General features: G+C 37.6%; 1 protein-coding gene across 6 annotated transcripts in view; it reads right to left on the bottom strand.

The window, feature by feature from the left end:
* Mindy3 (MINDY lysine 48 deubiquitinase 3) overlaps nt 1–15,085 on the bottom strand; it is a 76,293-nt gene that overhangs the window by 47,911 nt on the left and 13,297 nt on the right. The window contains exons 3-8 of one of the 6 annotated variants that reach the window (XM_021185506.1): nt 14,476–14,536; nt 12,613–12,783; nt 9,615–9,666; nt 8,616–8,730; nt 6,156–6,229; nt 4,819–4,898 (exon numbers count right to left, since the gene is read on the bottom strand). The exons of 1 other annotated variant lie outside the window; for it this stretch is intronic. In XM_021185506.1, coding sequence (XP_021041165.1) covers nt 4,819–4,898; nt 6,156–6,229; nt 8,616–8,730; nt 9,615–9,666; nt 12,613–12,783; nt 14,476–14,536 — 553 coding nt within the window. Of the gene's footprint in view, nt 1–4,818; nt 4,899–6,155; nt 6,230–8,615; nt 8,731–9,614; nt 9,693–12,612; nt 12,784–14,475; nt 14,537–15,085 lie in introns of those variants that run through there. 4 more of the 6 variants (XM_021185512.2, XM_029472330.1, XM_029472337.1 and 1 more) reach the window with 4 other exon arrangements.

Raw genomic sequence — 15,085 nt, forward strand, 5'->3', positions numbered from 1 at the left:
TGGGTGGGTAGGGAAGTGGGGGGCGCTATGGGGGACTTTTGGGATAGCATTGGAAATGTAATTGAGGAAAATATGTAATAAAAAATATTAAAAATTTAAAAAAAAAGAAAGAAAGAAAAGGTTGGGAGAGACGCCCTGAATTGCAAAGAACTAAAGGACTTCCAGAGCCTCAGAAATTGTGGTAGGCAAGCCCTCCCCCTACAACAGCAGATGATGAGCAGAGGCAATTCCCAGAGGACAGCACAGCTGCAGGCTTACACATGAGCAAGGAGTGAGCTCAGGTTCATAAGGAAGCAGAACAAATGTCAATTAGAATGTGTAATCCCTTGTCAAAAGCTGACTAAATTTTAAAGATGGACAGTGTTCAGTTATCACCAGGATACAGAGAAAACAGAAGTCTACAGTCAGAAAGATATATTGATATTTTAGGGACAAAGTTGCCATAAATTGTTAAACAGATATTCCTAAAAATGGTAAATCTTCTGAGTTAATGTATTATCCAGGATTAAAAACACATGCTTTCACAAAACCTTGCACATAGGTGTCCCTGACAGCATTACTCCTAACAGTCAGGTAGCTATTTCAAATGTCCAGCAATTGATGATGGATAAAGATGTATGGCTCACCACACCCTGCAATATCACTTGCTCATCAACATAAGGAAAGCACTGGTATAGGAAAACACTGTTCAAAGTGAGGGAAATTTGATACAAACACCAGGTGCCATATAATTCTATTTATATGAGTTGTTGGCATGGAGTGGATGGAAGGGAAGCTGATGAGACCAGGATTTCTTTATAAAGTTAGAAAGGTATTTAAGTTTTGATTTATTCTACATTTCAACTGAGTGTCATGCATAGTATATAGAAGAGATTTCAATAAGGTTATTACTAAGAAAAAGTTCCTTAAAACACATCGACTTTAGCAAGTCAATCGTGCAGGAACATTGACTAGGTCTGCCTCACACAGTGTTTCTTACAGGTTTGTCTGATAGTAGTCAAACTGGAAACCACCCACATGCTCACCAAGGTAAAATGCTCAAGGCAGAAGATACACATGATGGTTCAAACACCAAACAACTTCAATAAATAAAGGTGGAACAATGCCTTGTCCATACTCCACTCAACATTCCCAGGTCACACCTAAAATCCAAGTTCTCCTCACTGCCAGAGGAGTGATTGTTGCTAGGTAAATAAAACAAAACAGACACAACAAACAACCCCCAAACCTAAGAGCCTTACACGTGGGATCTGCCCCAGGCCCCTCCCACTGCCCTCTTCTCATGGAAACTCATGGACGCTTTGCTCCTTAGAGCAGCGGACTCACATCTCTCCTCTTTACTTCTGCACATTTACTACACTCACTTAGACCACTGGCAAACTTCCACGAGTGTCCTCAGTTGAATGGAACCTGTTGCTTTTTCTCCCTTGCATATCATTTCTTCAAAGGAACATCGACTGCCAAGGCTACTTCACGCTCATGTTCCTGTGTCCTGTTGCTCCTATAAAACTGTCTCCTTTCCCAAGTCTTCAATGGTAGGCTATCTAGCACTGAAATGTAGTACACAATGGCAGCATATTGGAAGGATCAAACATATTGTCAAAATATACACACCCGTTAGGGCTTGCTTTGCTTTGTGTGTTAATGCAGTACTAAATGCAGTTTAAAATCCTGCTAATTATCCTCACTTCACCCTCACCTCTAAATGAAAAGGCCTACAAGTTCTACCTCCTGTAGACTGTACCACAGAAGATGTTCTATACAGAACAAGCAGAGGCTTTACCATGGTCAGAAATCCTGGTAGTTTACTTTCTGATGTTTCACATTGAGCAAATTAATAATCATCCAAGTCTTAGTTTATTTTTTTTAAGATTTATTTATTATTATATCTAAGTACACTGTGGCTGTCTTCAGATGCACCAGAAGAGGGCATCAGATCTCATTACGGATGGTTGTGAGCCACCATGTGGTTGCTGGGATTTGAACTCAGGACCTTCAGAAGAGCAGTCAGTGCTCTTAACCACTGAGCCATCTCTCCAGCCCCAAGTCTTAGTTTCTTAACCATACGTGTTAAAAACACATATCCAAAGTATATTGCTTATAGGTAGGAAATAAATAGGCCGTATCTTTTCCCTCCTGTGCCTGTCTATCACTGTACTGTACCTCTCTCCTTGTCTATGCTATGTGCCACAGCTTACAAATTGTGATTCCTCTCCAGTACGGCTACACATGGACAACATCCTTCCTCCTCCTAGATCCTACTGTGCTATTTCTCCGTTCTGTGCTTACACTGGTACAGCACTGGGCAGCCTGCATGTTTCCATCCAAGCCCATGCTGCCACATTCCCTTACCAGTGCTCATCACAAATGTACTGCTTCTCAACCCGGGCTGCACACACAGCAGAATCACCCACAAGTCTTAAGGCCATGTTCCAATACCTAAAAATTCTACCCTTAACTGTTCTCAGCTGGGGCCTGAATATTCATGATTTTAAGGTCTGAAAATAATGTCCAGTACTCTGCTCCATCTGCCTGTCTCCTTGTCTAAACATAATGTGAACGTTTCCCCCAAAGCCCTCTTGCAATACTATGTCCACATTAAAATTCCTGCGTCTATTTATGCCAATATAAACACTATGGAAAAAGGTTCCTTCTTCCTCAGCATGTCTATGGTTCTTATTTCAACGCATCTCATTTCAGCACATATTATATCATCTATGTGCATTTGACAGAGAATTGAGCTCTTCCTATGAGTCCTTGCAGACATGACAGAACTCTTAGTAGTTACAATAGCCATTTGAAGAAGGCATTACTTTCAAAAAAAAAAGGAAATTAAAGCAAGAGAAGTAAGTTGCCTCATTGTTTGAAAACTACTGTATAACTTGTCATTTATGTTCCACACTTCCTACCATCTTGTATAAACCAGAAATATACACAGCAAATGCTGAAAAATATATACGGATTTTATTTTATGCTTAAACATCTGGACACAGAATTAAGTTCAAGTCAACATTCCAAATGACTGGAGAGAAACTTTAAATACACTCAGGCAATTCTCTTTCTGAAGAAAACTCTATCTCCTAGCCATTATTTAGTTTCAATCTCTAAATTGTACTTTAAACCATCCATAGTCTTTGCCTTGAATGGCAGTACTTCAAGAATCAGAAATGAATGAATTTGCATATACCAGGAACCAAAGCTTATATAAGTGATGAACAAATTCTGTAACTGAGGTAAGACCCTCAAAATGAGAAGAGCCTATGCACCTAGGGAGGCAGGAGTGCAGGCCATCTGGGTTTTATAATAGGATAACCTGAGAGAGACTGTAGGGTACACAGGACACTGGACCAAGATAACTTAGTAATGAATAAAAGACTTAACAGTTGTGGGCATAGCAGCAGCAGGAAGCAGCAGTGTTAGAGCCCAGGTAGACGGTGGCCTTAAGCTGCAGCTTCTTCTCTAGTTCTCCCGATTACAGCAGATTTCTCAGAGACCAGCAGCTTTGGGAGGAGGGAGAAGGTAAGCAGGGTGAAATCTAAGACACCCCACATTACATAAGAGACTAGCACTTTGGCTGGCCAGTCCTCATGGGCTTTTACATCTACATCTGAATGGAGAGCCCTTAGGATGTGATGGACACAGAGAGCAGAACAAGACAGAGCACTCTCGGGACTTCTGTATCTATATGCAGTCAGCAAAGCCAGGCTCTTACTAAGTCAATTACACTGCACTCTAGTGTAGGAAGTCAGACTTTAATTTCCAAACAGCACAGTGAAAGGTTGTATTGCATTCGGTAAATTCTGGAGTTCTATAATTTTAACTCAAAATTTTCCTAACATTGGATTCTTTCTGTGAATTTGCTATACAAATTTCTAAAATTTGAGGAAAATTTAAATTAAAAGTTGAAAATTATTCATTTGGGAATGAAAAGTATTAGTAACATTTTCTTCAAACAAAATATATTCAGTGAGCGAGGCGGTGGTGGCGCACGCCTTTGATCCCAGCACTTGGGAGGCAGAGGCAGGTGGATTTCTGAGTTCAAGGCCAGCCTGGTCTACAGAGTGAGTTCCAGGACAGCCAGGGCTACACAGAGAAACCCAAATTTGCCTCTGAACAAAAACTGTGAAGCTTCATATCCCATGATAGACATTTTAGTACGAGGCTTATCGAACTTCCTCTATAAAAGGTATAAAACTGAACAAATGAGTTTAGATTGCCCAGTACCAAATGAAGGAGCTTTCCTTCATAGCCGCACAACAGCTGTGTGTGCGAGCGAATGTCCTCGCCAGTGTGCTTCCCTTGATGTCTGTGACGAGGCACCATTACAAGGTAATGCTCACTGAAGGTGAGTGGATGCAGTCTCACAAATAAATCATCCCATCTGCCCAGCATGTAACGAGTAGATTCAACGTGATAATAAAAGCAAGGATCTTGTAAGAATAAGGAATTCATGGACTTTATAATTTCCCATAACTTCCAGCACTACATGCAGTACTGCCTCTGAATAAGTACCCGTATGTTACACCCACTGAGAGGTAGATTACCATCTCTTTAGTTAGCTCCACAGTCCCAGCAACAAACCAGAGAAATCCAAAACCTTGAGGATCAAGCCCGACTAAAGCTCATAGATTTGAAACCTAAGATGGCTTCCAAAAACCTGCACTTAGTATTATGGCACCTTAGAAACCATAACGGGTTCTTGTAATAGGAAGCACTTACCTTAGCGTCCACATAATGTAGAGCCATTAAATAAAGATAAATCTTTCATATGTCACTAAATTATTAATCATTTAAGAACACAGCAAAGAAGATACTTACGCATTCCTGAGCACTCTCTATCACCATCCCATACATTAGATACTGCATGCCCCGTCAGTAGGAGGTTAATTAAGCTTTGGCTATCAATGAAAATTAAATATCAGTTAAAATAGGCACAAAGCTAGTTCTTCAAGTAATTTCTACAATTTTAAATGACTTTTTACATTAAATTATGTTAAATCAAAATAAGTGGAACCCTTGGCTTCTCTTTCCCATGTCCGGCCTTAGTGAGAGAGCTACAGTGCTGACCTGCATCCTCGTCCCTGCGGTCTCAGAAGCCTAACAGCTTTAAGATGCCATATTTAAATGAATAAAAATTCATTTCACTTAGTGTTACATTTAGTTTTATATGTAATCACTTTTGAATTTATAATTATATTACTTATACTACTTTCCCTCTTCCCTTTCCTCTCTTCAACCCTTTCCATGCACCCCCTTGCTCTTCAATTAATTGCCTCTTTTTCTTTACTTGTTGCTATATACACTTAAATATAGACACACACACACACATATATACATATACATGTGTATATATATATATATATACATACACACATACACACACACATCCATACATACTCTTGAATAAATAGAAACTGCTCAGTTTACATACTGTTACTTGCATGAGCATAATTCTAGGACTTGGTCCTAAAGAATCAACTGGCATTGGAAACCTTCCTACCTGGCTAGTGAAGTCATGGGTCTTGGAGAAGAATCTACAAAAGCCACTTTGATAAATCAGCATAACCCTTAACAACATTTAAATGCAATTCTCACCCCTCACCAAAGACACTTCTCTTTGCAACAGATGCAGACCATTACAATTATATTTCACACACAATCTTTGATGGAAGGTAAACGATTCTTAACAGCTAAGGTAGACACATGCAAAAGGAAGGACTTGTGTGAGAAGAGATGAATTTTTCTATTCTATTGATTTGGGCAATATAAGCAAAAGAAGAAAAAACTAGATAAGAATTGTTTCAACTCTAGAAGAAACTAACCCAGATAGGTAAGAAAATATTTATTTCTAAGTTAATGTGGGTAAATTTAGACTTTTTTAAAAGGCCATAAATGGATATAAACAACACTTTGTTAACATATATTGCCATTAGTAATGTAAACAAGATACTTGTCATCATAAAAGTCGTGTGTAAACAACCTGAAATTGGATGTCATCACTGGCCACACACACAGCAAGCACTGACTAAAACAGTGCAGTACATGTGGCGCAGGGTCAGTCAAGATCATAGATGTCTGCTCCCAGGACATTCATCAGAGAGCCTCCTGCACCTAATGCCTAGATTTAGTAAGACACAGCAGACTATAGACATTACCTGCCATGCCCGTACACAGGGTCTATCAAAGGCTCATTTGCATCTTCAATTGAATTCTTTATGTTTTCAATGCCCTAAAGAAACCAAAATTTTATTAACTTCATTTAATACAAAAGATGACCAGTTTGGAGTATATGTTAATAAAACACTGTTGAAATTACGAAAACTTGTATTTGAGATGGTAAGAAGTAGCTCCCCAGAGATTACTTTCCATTTTCATTCATGGGCTCTATGAAGGACACTAAGGACTCAGGTATTATGTCTAGTGTTGGTTAATGGGACAGAGATAACAATTTTCAAGAGAGAAGAGGAACTCATTTAATACCAATGTTAGTATTTATTTAACTTCAGGATAAAGTTAAATTAAATTGAAATCTAATATACCTACTGAGAAAACTAAATTTAGTTTAGGTCATGAAAAAAGAAAACTTTATAATAAAGCCATAGATTTTTGAGTTTAGACAGAGGTATACAGTTAAATACATGAGAGGTATAAGAAGAAGAAAATGGAAAGTTTACATATGACTATACTTCTTCCCCAAATTGGTAACTCAAATATACAGTAACAAAATAAAGTATCAGTTATGAGAACAGGCAGTTTCTCATTTCTTAACCACTACCTCCTGATGCTTTTTCAGTCTCACAGAAGGGAGGCTGGAGAAGCACAGGGAGAGCGGGGAAGTGACATCCACAGCAATGTTCACTTAATTTGAACGACTGACTGCTATACAAGAGGCCAAAGCTAAGAGTGGAACAGACAACCAGCAATCAAAGTGTTAAAAGACTAAGTACCACAGGGGAAAACAGAGAGCTAGGGGATCTTGACTTGTCATCCTACAGAACAAAACAAAGCAGGCTATGACAATGTCAAAATGCACTGTGGGAAAAAGGCACAGTTGGTGGGCAGAAGGGGGAATCACTTTAGAGAGCAAAGGGTCAAAGGAATCCCAGGGAACATCTGACAAATGGCTGGGATACAGGTCAAAGGTCAAAGGTCAGAGATAAGGGGAACATTAGAATTTGAGGCATAAACATTGGTCGAGAATGAACAGTTCATGAGGGTGCAATACCTTAGCCCCTACCACCTGACCTCATTCAAGTATTTGGCTGATTTTTCTTATTATTTATTCTTGATTCTAAATACTTTCCCTTTTCCCTTCCATTCTGTGGTCACCATCCTGTTTTATTTCAACTTCTACTACAATACTACTTCAGTATCCTTGACTCTAGGTTTCCACTTACCAAATCTCTTCATCACAAACTCTCATTCCAATTCAGGCATCTTCTAGCCACACAATAAGATCTTGTCATTTCCATATTAAACATTGTATTGTGTTCCAATTCTGATGATATGAAACCTTAAGTATTTTTTGCACAATTCACAAGAGACCTCTTATATAAAAGGTGTGAATGTCACCTTTCACAGTTGTCTCTAGGTATACCCACTGCAGTAGGCTTGAAGTATTTAGAGCCCCAAACCTGTGTTATACCCCAATCCCTTTCTTCTTTAGACTTGCTTCTCCTACTGTTTGTAAAACTCTTCTCATCTATAAAGGCCCTACATACACCAAATGGTCCTTACTACCCAGAGTTTGCTCTTGAGTCCTGTCAAAAAACTTAAGTCATAGCTTCTATTTTTTTTCAAAAACTCTTTTGCATATAATAAATAAAATAAATCTAAAAACTAACACCCCAAATCATGACCATAATAGAATTATTAATATGCCATTTTTATAATGAAAAATAGAAAAACATTTAAAAAAAAAAAAAAAAAAGGATGTCACAGACCTATCATACAGAGTCAATGCTCAAAAAGCCTAAGAAAAAATATGCTGATTTCAGACAAGGTATAATCAGGAGATATTCCAAGTGTAATTGCAAGGCCACAAGCAATTGAAATTTACATTTGCAAAGACGACAGGACCAGAGGTATGCATGTGGAGTTAGATGCAGAGAGGTGAGCCGAAAGAAATAGCTACCCATAGAAGAAAAATAAGAACAATTACACAGGACCCAGGAAAAGACTCTTCTGGAATTCTAAATTTCAGAAGGAGAAAACAAGTGAGAGAACACATAAAGAAGAAAACAAAATGATTAAAATATGAGACACTGTATGAGAAACTAGCATAATAATTAACAAATAAGTCCATTAAAAGTAGGGGTCAGAAAGAGTCTCTACAGGGGCTAAAAGGTTAAATGCCAGAGATATTGCTAAGATCAAAGAAACCAAAATCAAGAAGACCTGACAACATTATGATTAGAACATTATCAGTCCCTCTGTAGTCTGTAAGGGCAGAGGGGAGGAGAGTGTGGAAGTGGTTAAAGAATGAGTAGAGGCAGGAACAAAGTCCTTACAAGCCACAAGATTCTTACCCTGAAGTATAAACATAGGCCACACAGGTTCTAACAGCAAACAGGAAAACAGCACTGAGCTAAGAAAGTAAATCGTCTTAAACAAACCTTTGTCAGTAATACAGAATAGAGAAAAAGCAAGACTCCAAATTTGTTTCCCCACATTGAATACTGGTCCAAGACAGCATCTTTTAATTCTGATACAGTTCTGAATGATCTTTTTCTGGGGGGGAAGAAGAATTAAGTATTAATAACCCGATTACTCCATTCACAAATGGAAAAGTGTTTCAAATTCTTACACATTACTATATACAAACAAGAGATTTTTACTAAGCATCTTCAAGTTCTAAAAACTAAAATTTAGCCATGGAAAACAAAAACTACTGTTGACAGCTCCTACCATACATAACCCAGTCTCCTGAGACAGTCTGAGCACTGTGAGGAGCCTCCAGTTGTCCTGGGTGTCGTAGCTGCCCCCAGTCCTTCCATCTATGCAGTTACTTAGACCACAGACTGGCCCTCTTCAGAGAGGTGCTCAACAACCAGAAACGATGATTAAAGCATGCAAGCTCTTCAACAAACATCTGAAGGATAAAACTACAGCATGCATTTGGGGCTTCTTCTAAAAGAAATTAATGTTAAATTTCAAACGCCACCTATAATTCTGTCAACATAGCATCCTCCCTTTGACTTTATAATAAAAACTTTGAGTGTTCTGATGAAGTATGGATGCTTTTAATGAAAATTACAGGAAGCATATTTTGGCAGAAAAATGATCCTAATATTTACCTCACTACAAATGGATTTACATTCATTCAGAACAGAAAAACATGATAAAATGATTTTTTCAACTGATAATGATGAAGACATATTTGATTTAGTGTTTTTAAAAATATACTTAGATAGTTACTTTAGGACTTAGAATCATACATCATGTAGATATTATTTTTAAATTTGAAATCAAATAGTGCTCAAACAACGTATTTTAAACTCATGTCTAAGTTAAGAAGTGCTATGTATATCCAGGGATCTTTCCACAGTATGAACATACTTAAAATGGCAATGTGTCCACAACGTAAGTATTTTAAATGTTTCAATGTTACTTACTGAATTAATGCATGAAATCGCTCAAAGCCAAGCTCTTCGACAGCCAAGGCAGCTATACATAAAAGACACTTTTCAGCACTACACATGGCAAATAAATGACACAAGATACACACAGCAGGCTGTAAATACTTTCAAGCAATCAAAACATTCCCTATTTCTTATTCCCTTATAAGTCTCAGTTTACTCTGAACTTTATAACAACATGAATTTATAGTTCATCATCTTAGTTACTATGGTTATAACTAAAATGGATACAGTACTGAGAACACAGAACGGTTACTAAGTAACGAACATCTCTGTACAATTCAGTCACAGCTAGGAGAACATGCAAAATAGGAGGGACTACAGCCTTCTGTCACACATTGTCATGTGTCCTGAATGTAAAATAATGCCCTAGTTTACAGATAGCAGTAACTATCAGGGCTAATCTTTCTCAATATAAAATCCTTAGGCTTAGGGCTCATTAATTAAATGCATAGACTAGGCATAGCACTGAAACCACAGGTTCAAGGACAGATTTAAGTTTGTCTCCTCATTCGTTCATGCAATCAGCAACTGTTCATTTACTAAGGCCTTACTGAGTGCTGGGCACTCTTGAGAGCACAGGCCACCCTCAGTTAGTTAGTGGTCATGGCATCATCCTCTTCACTTGTAAAAGAGGGAGCTGAGATCCACAGAGGAATCCTAAGAGCACCAAGCTCTAACCAGCACTGAAATGTAGACTCGGTCTTGGCTTCCAGAAGATAATGTCTTTAAAAATGGCTAATCAAAATGACTACCTTCTTGCAATGAACAATTTCATGAAGCAAATTATAGAAAGTCACACATTTTCACTAGTGATTAAAACATGATTATGAAATCAGAATTAAAACTTTTCTTTACAATTTAAAATATCACATTATATTAGCTTTATAAAGCCTGATTTTAACTTTTCAATGTTTCAAATGACTTTCTAAAATCTTAAGAAGTCCAAAGTGTTTAATTTATCTTTTGGTTTATGTGGGAAACAAACTGAAATTGAACCCAAGAATTCACTACTGCAAACAAGTGTGCATTACTAACAAGCAAAAAATATTTCCACCACAAAAGCCAATGGAGATAATGCTGTACACATGAGATAACAATGAGAGGGGAAAGGTTTCACAGTTAAATGTTGAGGATAGAATAATTCTATCTAACCTCATCCAAGTTATATTGTTTTATAAACTGCTTATGCTTCACTGTAAAGCTGACATAAAGAGAATACTTTCAAGAGACAAGCAAAAAAAAAAAAAATATATATATATATATATATATATATATATATATATGGCTTAACAGTCAGAGATGGTGGGAAATAAAGACAAGAGGAGAACCACAGCTGGGAATAAAGAAAGACAGGTAAAACAGATTGTTCTATGGAATAAATATTTCAATGTAAGTTCAGTTCAACTGTTAGTATCTAAGATAAATTCCTAGATCCTCAGTTAATAAAATGTCTTTAACTGTATATGAAGTTAAAAACATATTTCAAGTAGGGTTTTATGTCATGTTTATTTTTAAAATCAGGCACTAAGTAAACTAGAAAATCCTACATCATTTTGTTTTGGAGGAGGGCTCACTCTATCATGCCCACATAGCTAACAGTGTGCTATGACGCCCTTCCTCCTAGAGCTTACCAACATGTTAGCACGGAAATGCACCACCACTCCAGAGTAAGCATATGGTATGCACGTGCTGAGGTAATGCTAAATATAACACTAATGTAAAATGCTAAATGAGTGTAAACACTTTGAATGGTTTAAGTGTCCCTTTCTCAATATTTAGTATCCCAAAAGGAGTTAATAACATGCTTACAAGCCACACAGTACAAGTTACAAACGTTTAGAAATGAGTCTAAATGATGCTTTATTATCATTCTTTTGAATAGTTTCCATTTGTCTTTAAATGTCATTATCAATTCCAAAATGAATTCTTTTTGAAAGGCAATATTTTAAAGGTCTGAAAAGAAACACTACATAACTGTTTAAATTTTTAAAATTATTTCTTGCAAATGTGTTATTAAAATTTGCCAAGCACAAGCTGTTCTAATTGTAGAGGAAGGGGAAAAAATGGACAGTGAACACAGACATTTCAGCTCAGGGGAGGCAACACTGTCAGTAGACAGTTCTATATGGATAGTGATACACAACACACACAATCAATATTTACTTCCTAATGCCTGGTATCTGTCTTTTACAGAATCAATTTGATATAGAAGGTAGTGAGTATGATCCAGTATATATGGAATAAAGTACACTTGGGAACTAACAATTCCCCAAACTCACCTAACTAGCAAGATTAGTCCTCCAAAGCAAACCAAAGAGCAATTCCTTCTATTTTCCCTACCACCAGAAGTCGCTAATTTACTCGTTCATTTTGACAGTGTTTAGGCCACTTTTAACAATGTTCAAGTGTATAATTTTTATGAACGAGAGTAGGTATTATATGTATTATTTAAAATAAAGAAACTGCAGTCAAGATGTGGAGAACTTAAAACATAACTAAAATGAAACTAAAACTACTTTAGTCCAAATATATAACAATGTTCAAAAGGATCAGGAACAAAATAACAGTGTTTAATTAAGAAAATATTTCCATTGTTGTTCTAAAAAGGAGCTGAGGATATTTAAGCATTAGTGGTGTAGAAAGCTCCTCCCATCTAAAGAACACTGTGCACCTGAGCTACTGCATGCAGATGCATTTTCCCCAGACTTTTAAAATCAAAGTTGTAATACTAAAAGATTTCATCAAGCAGAAGTTAGCTATAATTATTTTTAAAATGCTTAAGAGACAGATGTAACTCCTTTTGTAAAAATGCACTGTCTTACACTAAATAAAATAATGGAAAAGAAGATAGAAAATATTAACTTAGAGAAAGTGTTATCAAAACATAAAATATTTTTTCTTCAAAGTTTTCAATAGATTTATTAAAACAAAAGAACAAGAAATTACTTCATGAAATAAAAACGTATCTTACAAGAATGTTCCACTTGGCAACTAGACTGTGCAGGACTCCCAGAAATCCTAGCCGCTTCCTCGGGTGTCCTTCCTCTCAACCATGAAACCAAGCAGTATGATCCAGAGCTGTCATAAGCACTCTCTAAAATATCACACAAGGTATGACAAAGGAGCTCCTTCTGCTCTTCCTCTAAAAATAACCAAAGTATAAGTTACAATGGTTTGTCTGGAAAAGAAAATCGAGTCATGAGAAACATAAGAATGCCTCGGCTTAATAATGAAAATCAAGTGTTTTCTGAGAATAAGGAAAATCCATATAACCAGAAGACTGTAAATTACTCTTTAGAAGAACAATGTGCCTAAAGATTAAAATGTTATCACCTTAAATCCTGGCATCAGTTAGAAGAAGACTGAAAAGTGCAGACCTTAACACCATGAGAAATCATTGTCTCTGTCTTCAGCACCTCAGCACTCAGCTCCCTCTCCTGCAGAACCCAAAGGAAGGAACAACAGGGCCCCGGGGACCTGTTCTCCCGAGCTGCTGAATTCTGCCTGATCAGCTTACAGGAATAAGAGCAAGGCGACAAGACACCATCAGCACACCAACCACAGGCCATTAATGTAGCAGAAGCAACCACCTCTATGCTGCATAAAGCAGGAGCCTTACACCACTCCACAGTATGCCGAGCACTGGTACGCTCTTTTCAAAGGCACAAACAAGGCCATTTCCTCCAGAACCTGGGCAGCCCCTCCCTCTTTCAAGCAGTGTCCGCTCTCCAGTGCACTATCACACTCACACTTTCAAATGAAACTAGTGTAACACATCCTATATCACATGTTACAGTCAGTAATGGTTCCAGTCACTTCACATCACAGCCTTCATGACCTTATGATAATGTTTTTCAAATTTGTCAAAGAGACTGTATTTTTGAGGAAGAAATGTTTTCAGCAATTAAAAGTCATGGTGATAATTGACTCTCTCTCAGTTTCTTTACTGAACTTGTGAATTTCATATTCATACTAAATATATGACCAGAATTCCATTAACTCTTCAGTTCAGAATCTTGAGGAGATTCTATGGTCATGGGTTAGAACGAAAGCTATTATGTTCTTACACACAAAGCTGGCACTGTAATCTCCTGCCTTCTTCTAGAAGTGACTGTGAGGCTCACAAGGAATTCTGCAACTGAGGGAAGGTCTTTGTAAACTGCCAAGTGGAATGCAAATGTTTGTCATCAGGTGGCATCCGGTATCAGTATTACTCAAGCTGCAGAGACTCTGATAGTTTGTCCTGCAATATAATGACTTTCAGTGTTCCCATTTAATAATGCATTATAATAAAAGATAAAAGAGTAAAACAAGAATGCTGAGCTCTTCATCAGAGCTCAATAAGGCAAAAAGGAAAACAGGAGGGATGGGGTAGGAAGCCACCAGCAACACACAGGCATGGTGGTGCAAGAAGGCAATCCTAGCAACAAGCAGTTAAAGTAGAAGGATCGCAAGGCTGAGGCTAGCCTGGCCTACACAGTGAGTGCCAGGCTAGCCTTGTTACATAGCGAGACCCTGTCACACAAACCCCAGAGCATAGAGGTATTAATTATGGATATATTATCATGTAAAGGTTAAGAGAAACAGCCATTTAAGCAAGAGGCCTTATTACTATAACACTCTGTCTTCTGCCCCTTATTAAGAAAAATCTGAAAAAGAACATTTTAAAACAAAGTCTGTTTTATCAAACTTTTTGAAACATCTGAGAAATAATATTCCATCAATTGTTGCCCATGAAGACAGACTTTTAAAGAAATGAATTACTAACAATGCACGTGACTTAGATGAGGTTTAAGAGAGGACGGAGGAGAGACTTGGAAGGCAGCTAGCATACCTGAGCAATCCCGCCAGGACGGCTTCTCGGAGGAAAACAGAAGCTTCTTCAAAAGAAATGCCTTTACACAATTAAAGCGACAGTTAGAATGCATGGCAGTCACAGCTCACGCGGCTCTCTTACTTCAAACTACAAACACTTAACACCATCTTTCCCCACAGTCAAAAGACAGGGTACAAAGATATTTACTTACAACATACTACTATAAATCTTGCCCCAGATTTACAGATTACCCATCTCAGACACATACATTCTAGTAAGTAGAGAATCAATTCCCACAGTAGATAGGTAAATGGAATTTATAGAAACCTAGCAATCTGTTCACATAGTGAAGGTTTACAGAAATACCTCTACATTTCTCTTGGATTTCTAGGATAGGAGGCATCTAAATACAACAATGGTCCATTCTTTCCTATAGCTCTGATCTGTTATACAGAGAATACCACTACTGGCCATCTGCAGAAATTTAGCAGGGCCCTGTCTTAAGCTAAAAGACAAAAGCACTGTGGATGAAACTCAGTAGTACAACACTTGCCTACCATGGTGAGATTATGTGCTAGATGCCCAGTACTATGGAAAGACAGGAGAGGGGGGAGGGAGAGGGAGAGGG

Source organism: Mus caroli, chromosome 2 (assembly GCF_900094665.2).
Source record: "Mus caroli chromosome 2, CAROLI_EIJ_v1.1, whole genome shotgun sequence".
Classification (NCBI taxonomy): Eukaryota; Metazoa; Chordata; class Mammalia; order Rodentia; family Muridae; genus Mus; species Mus caroli.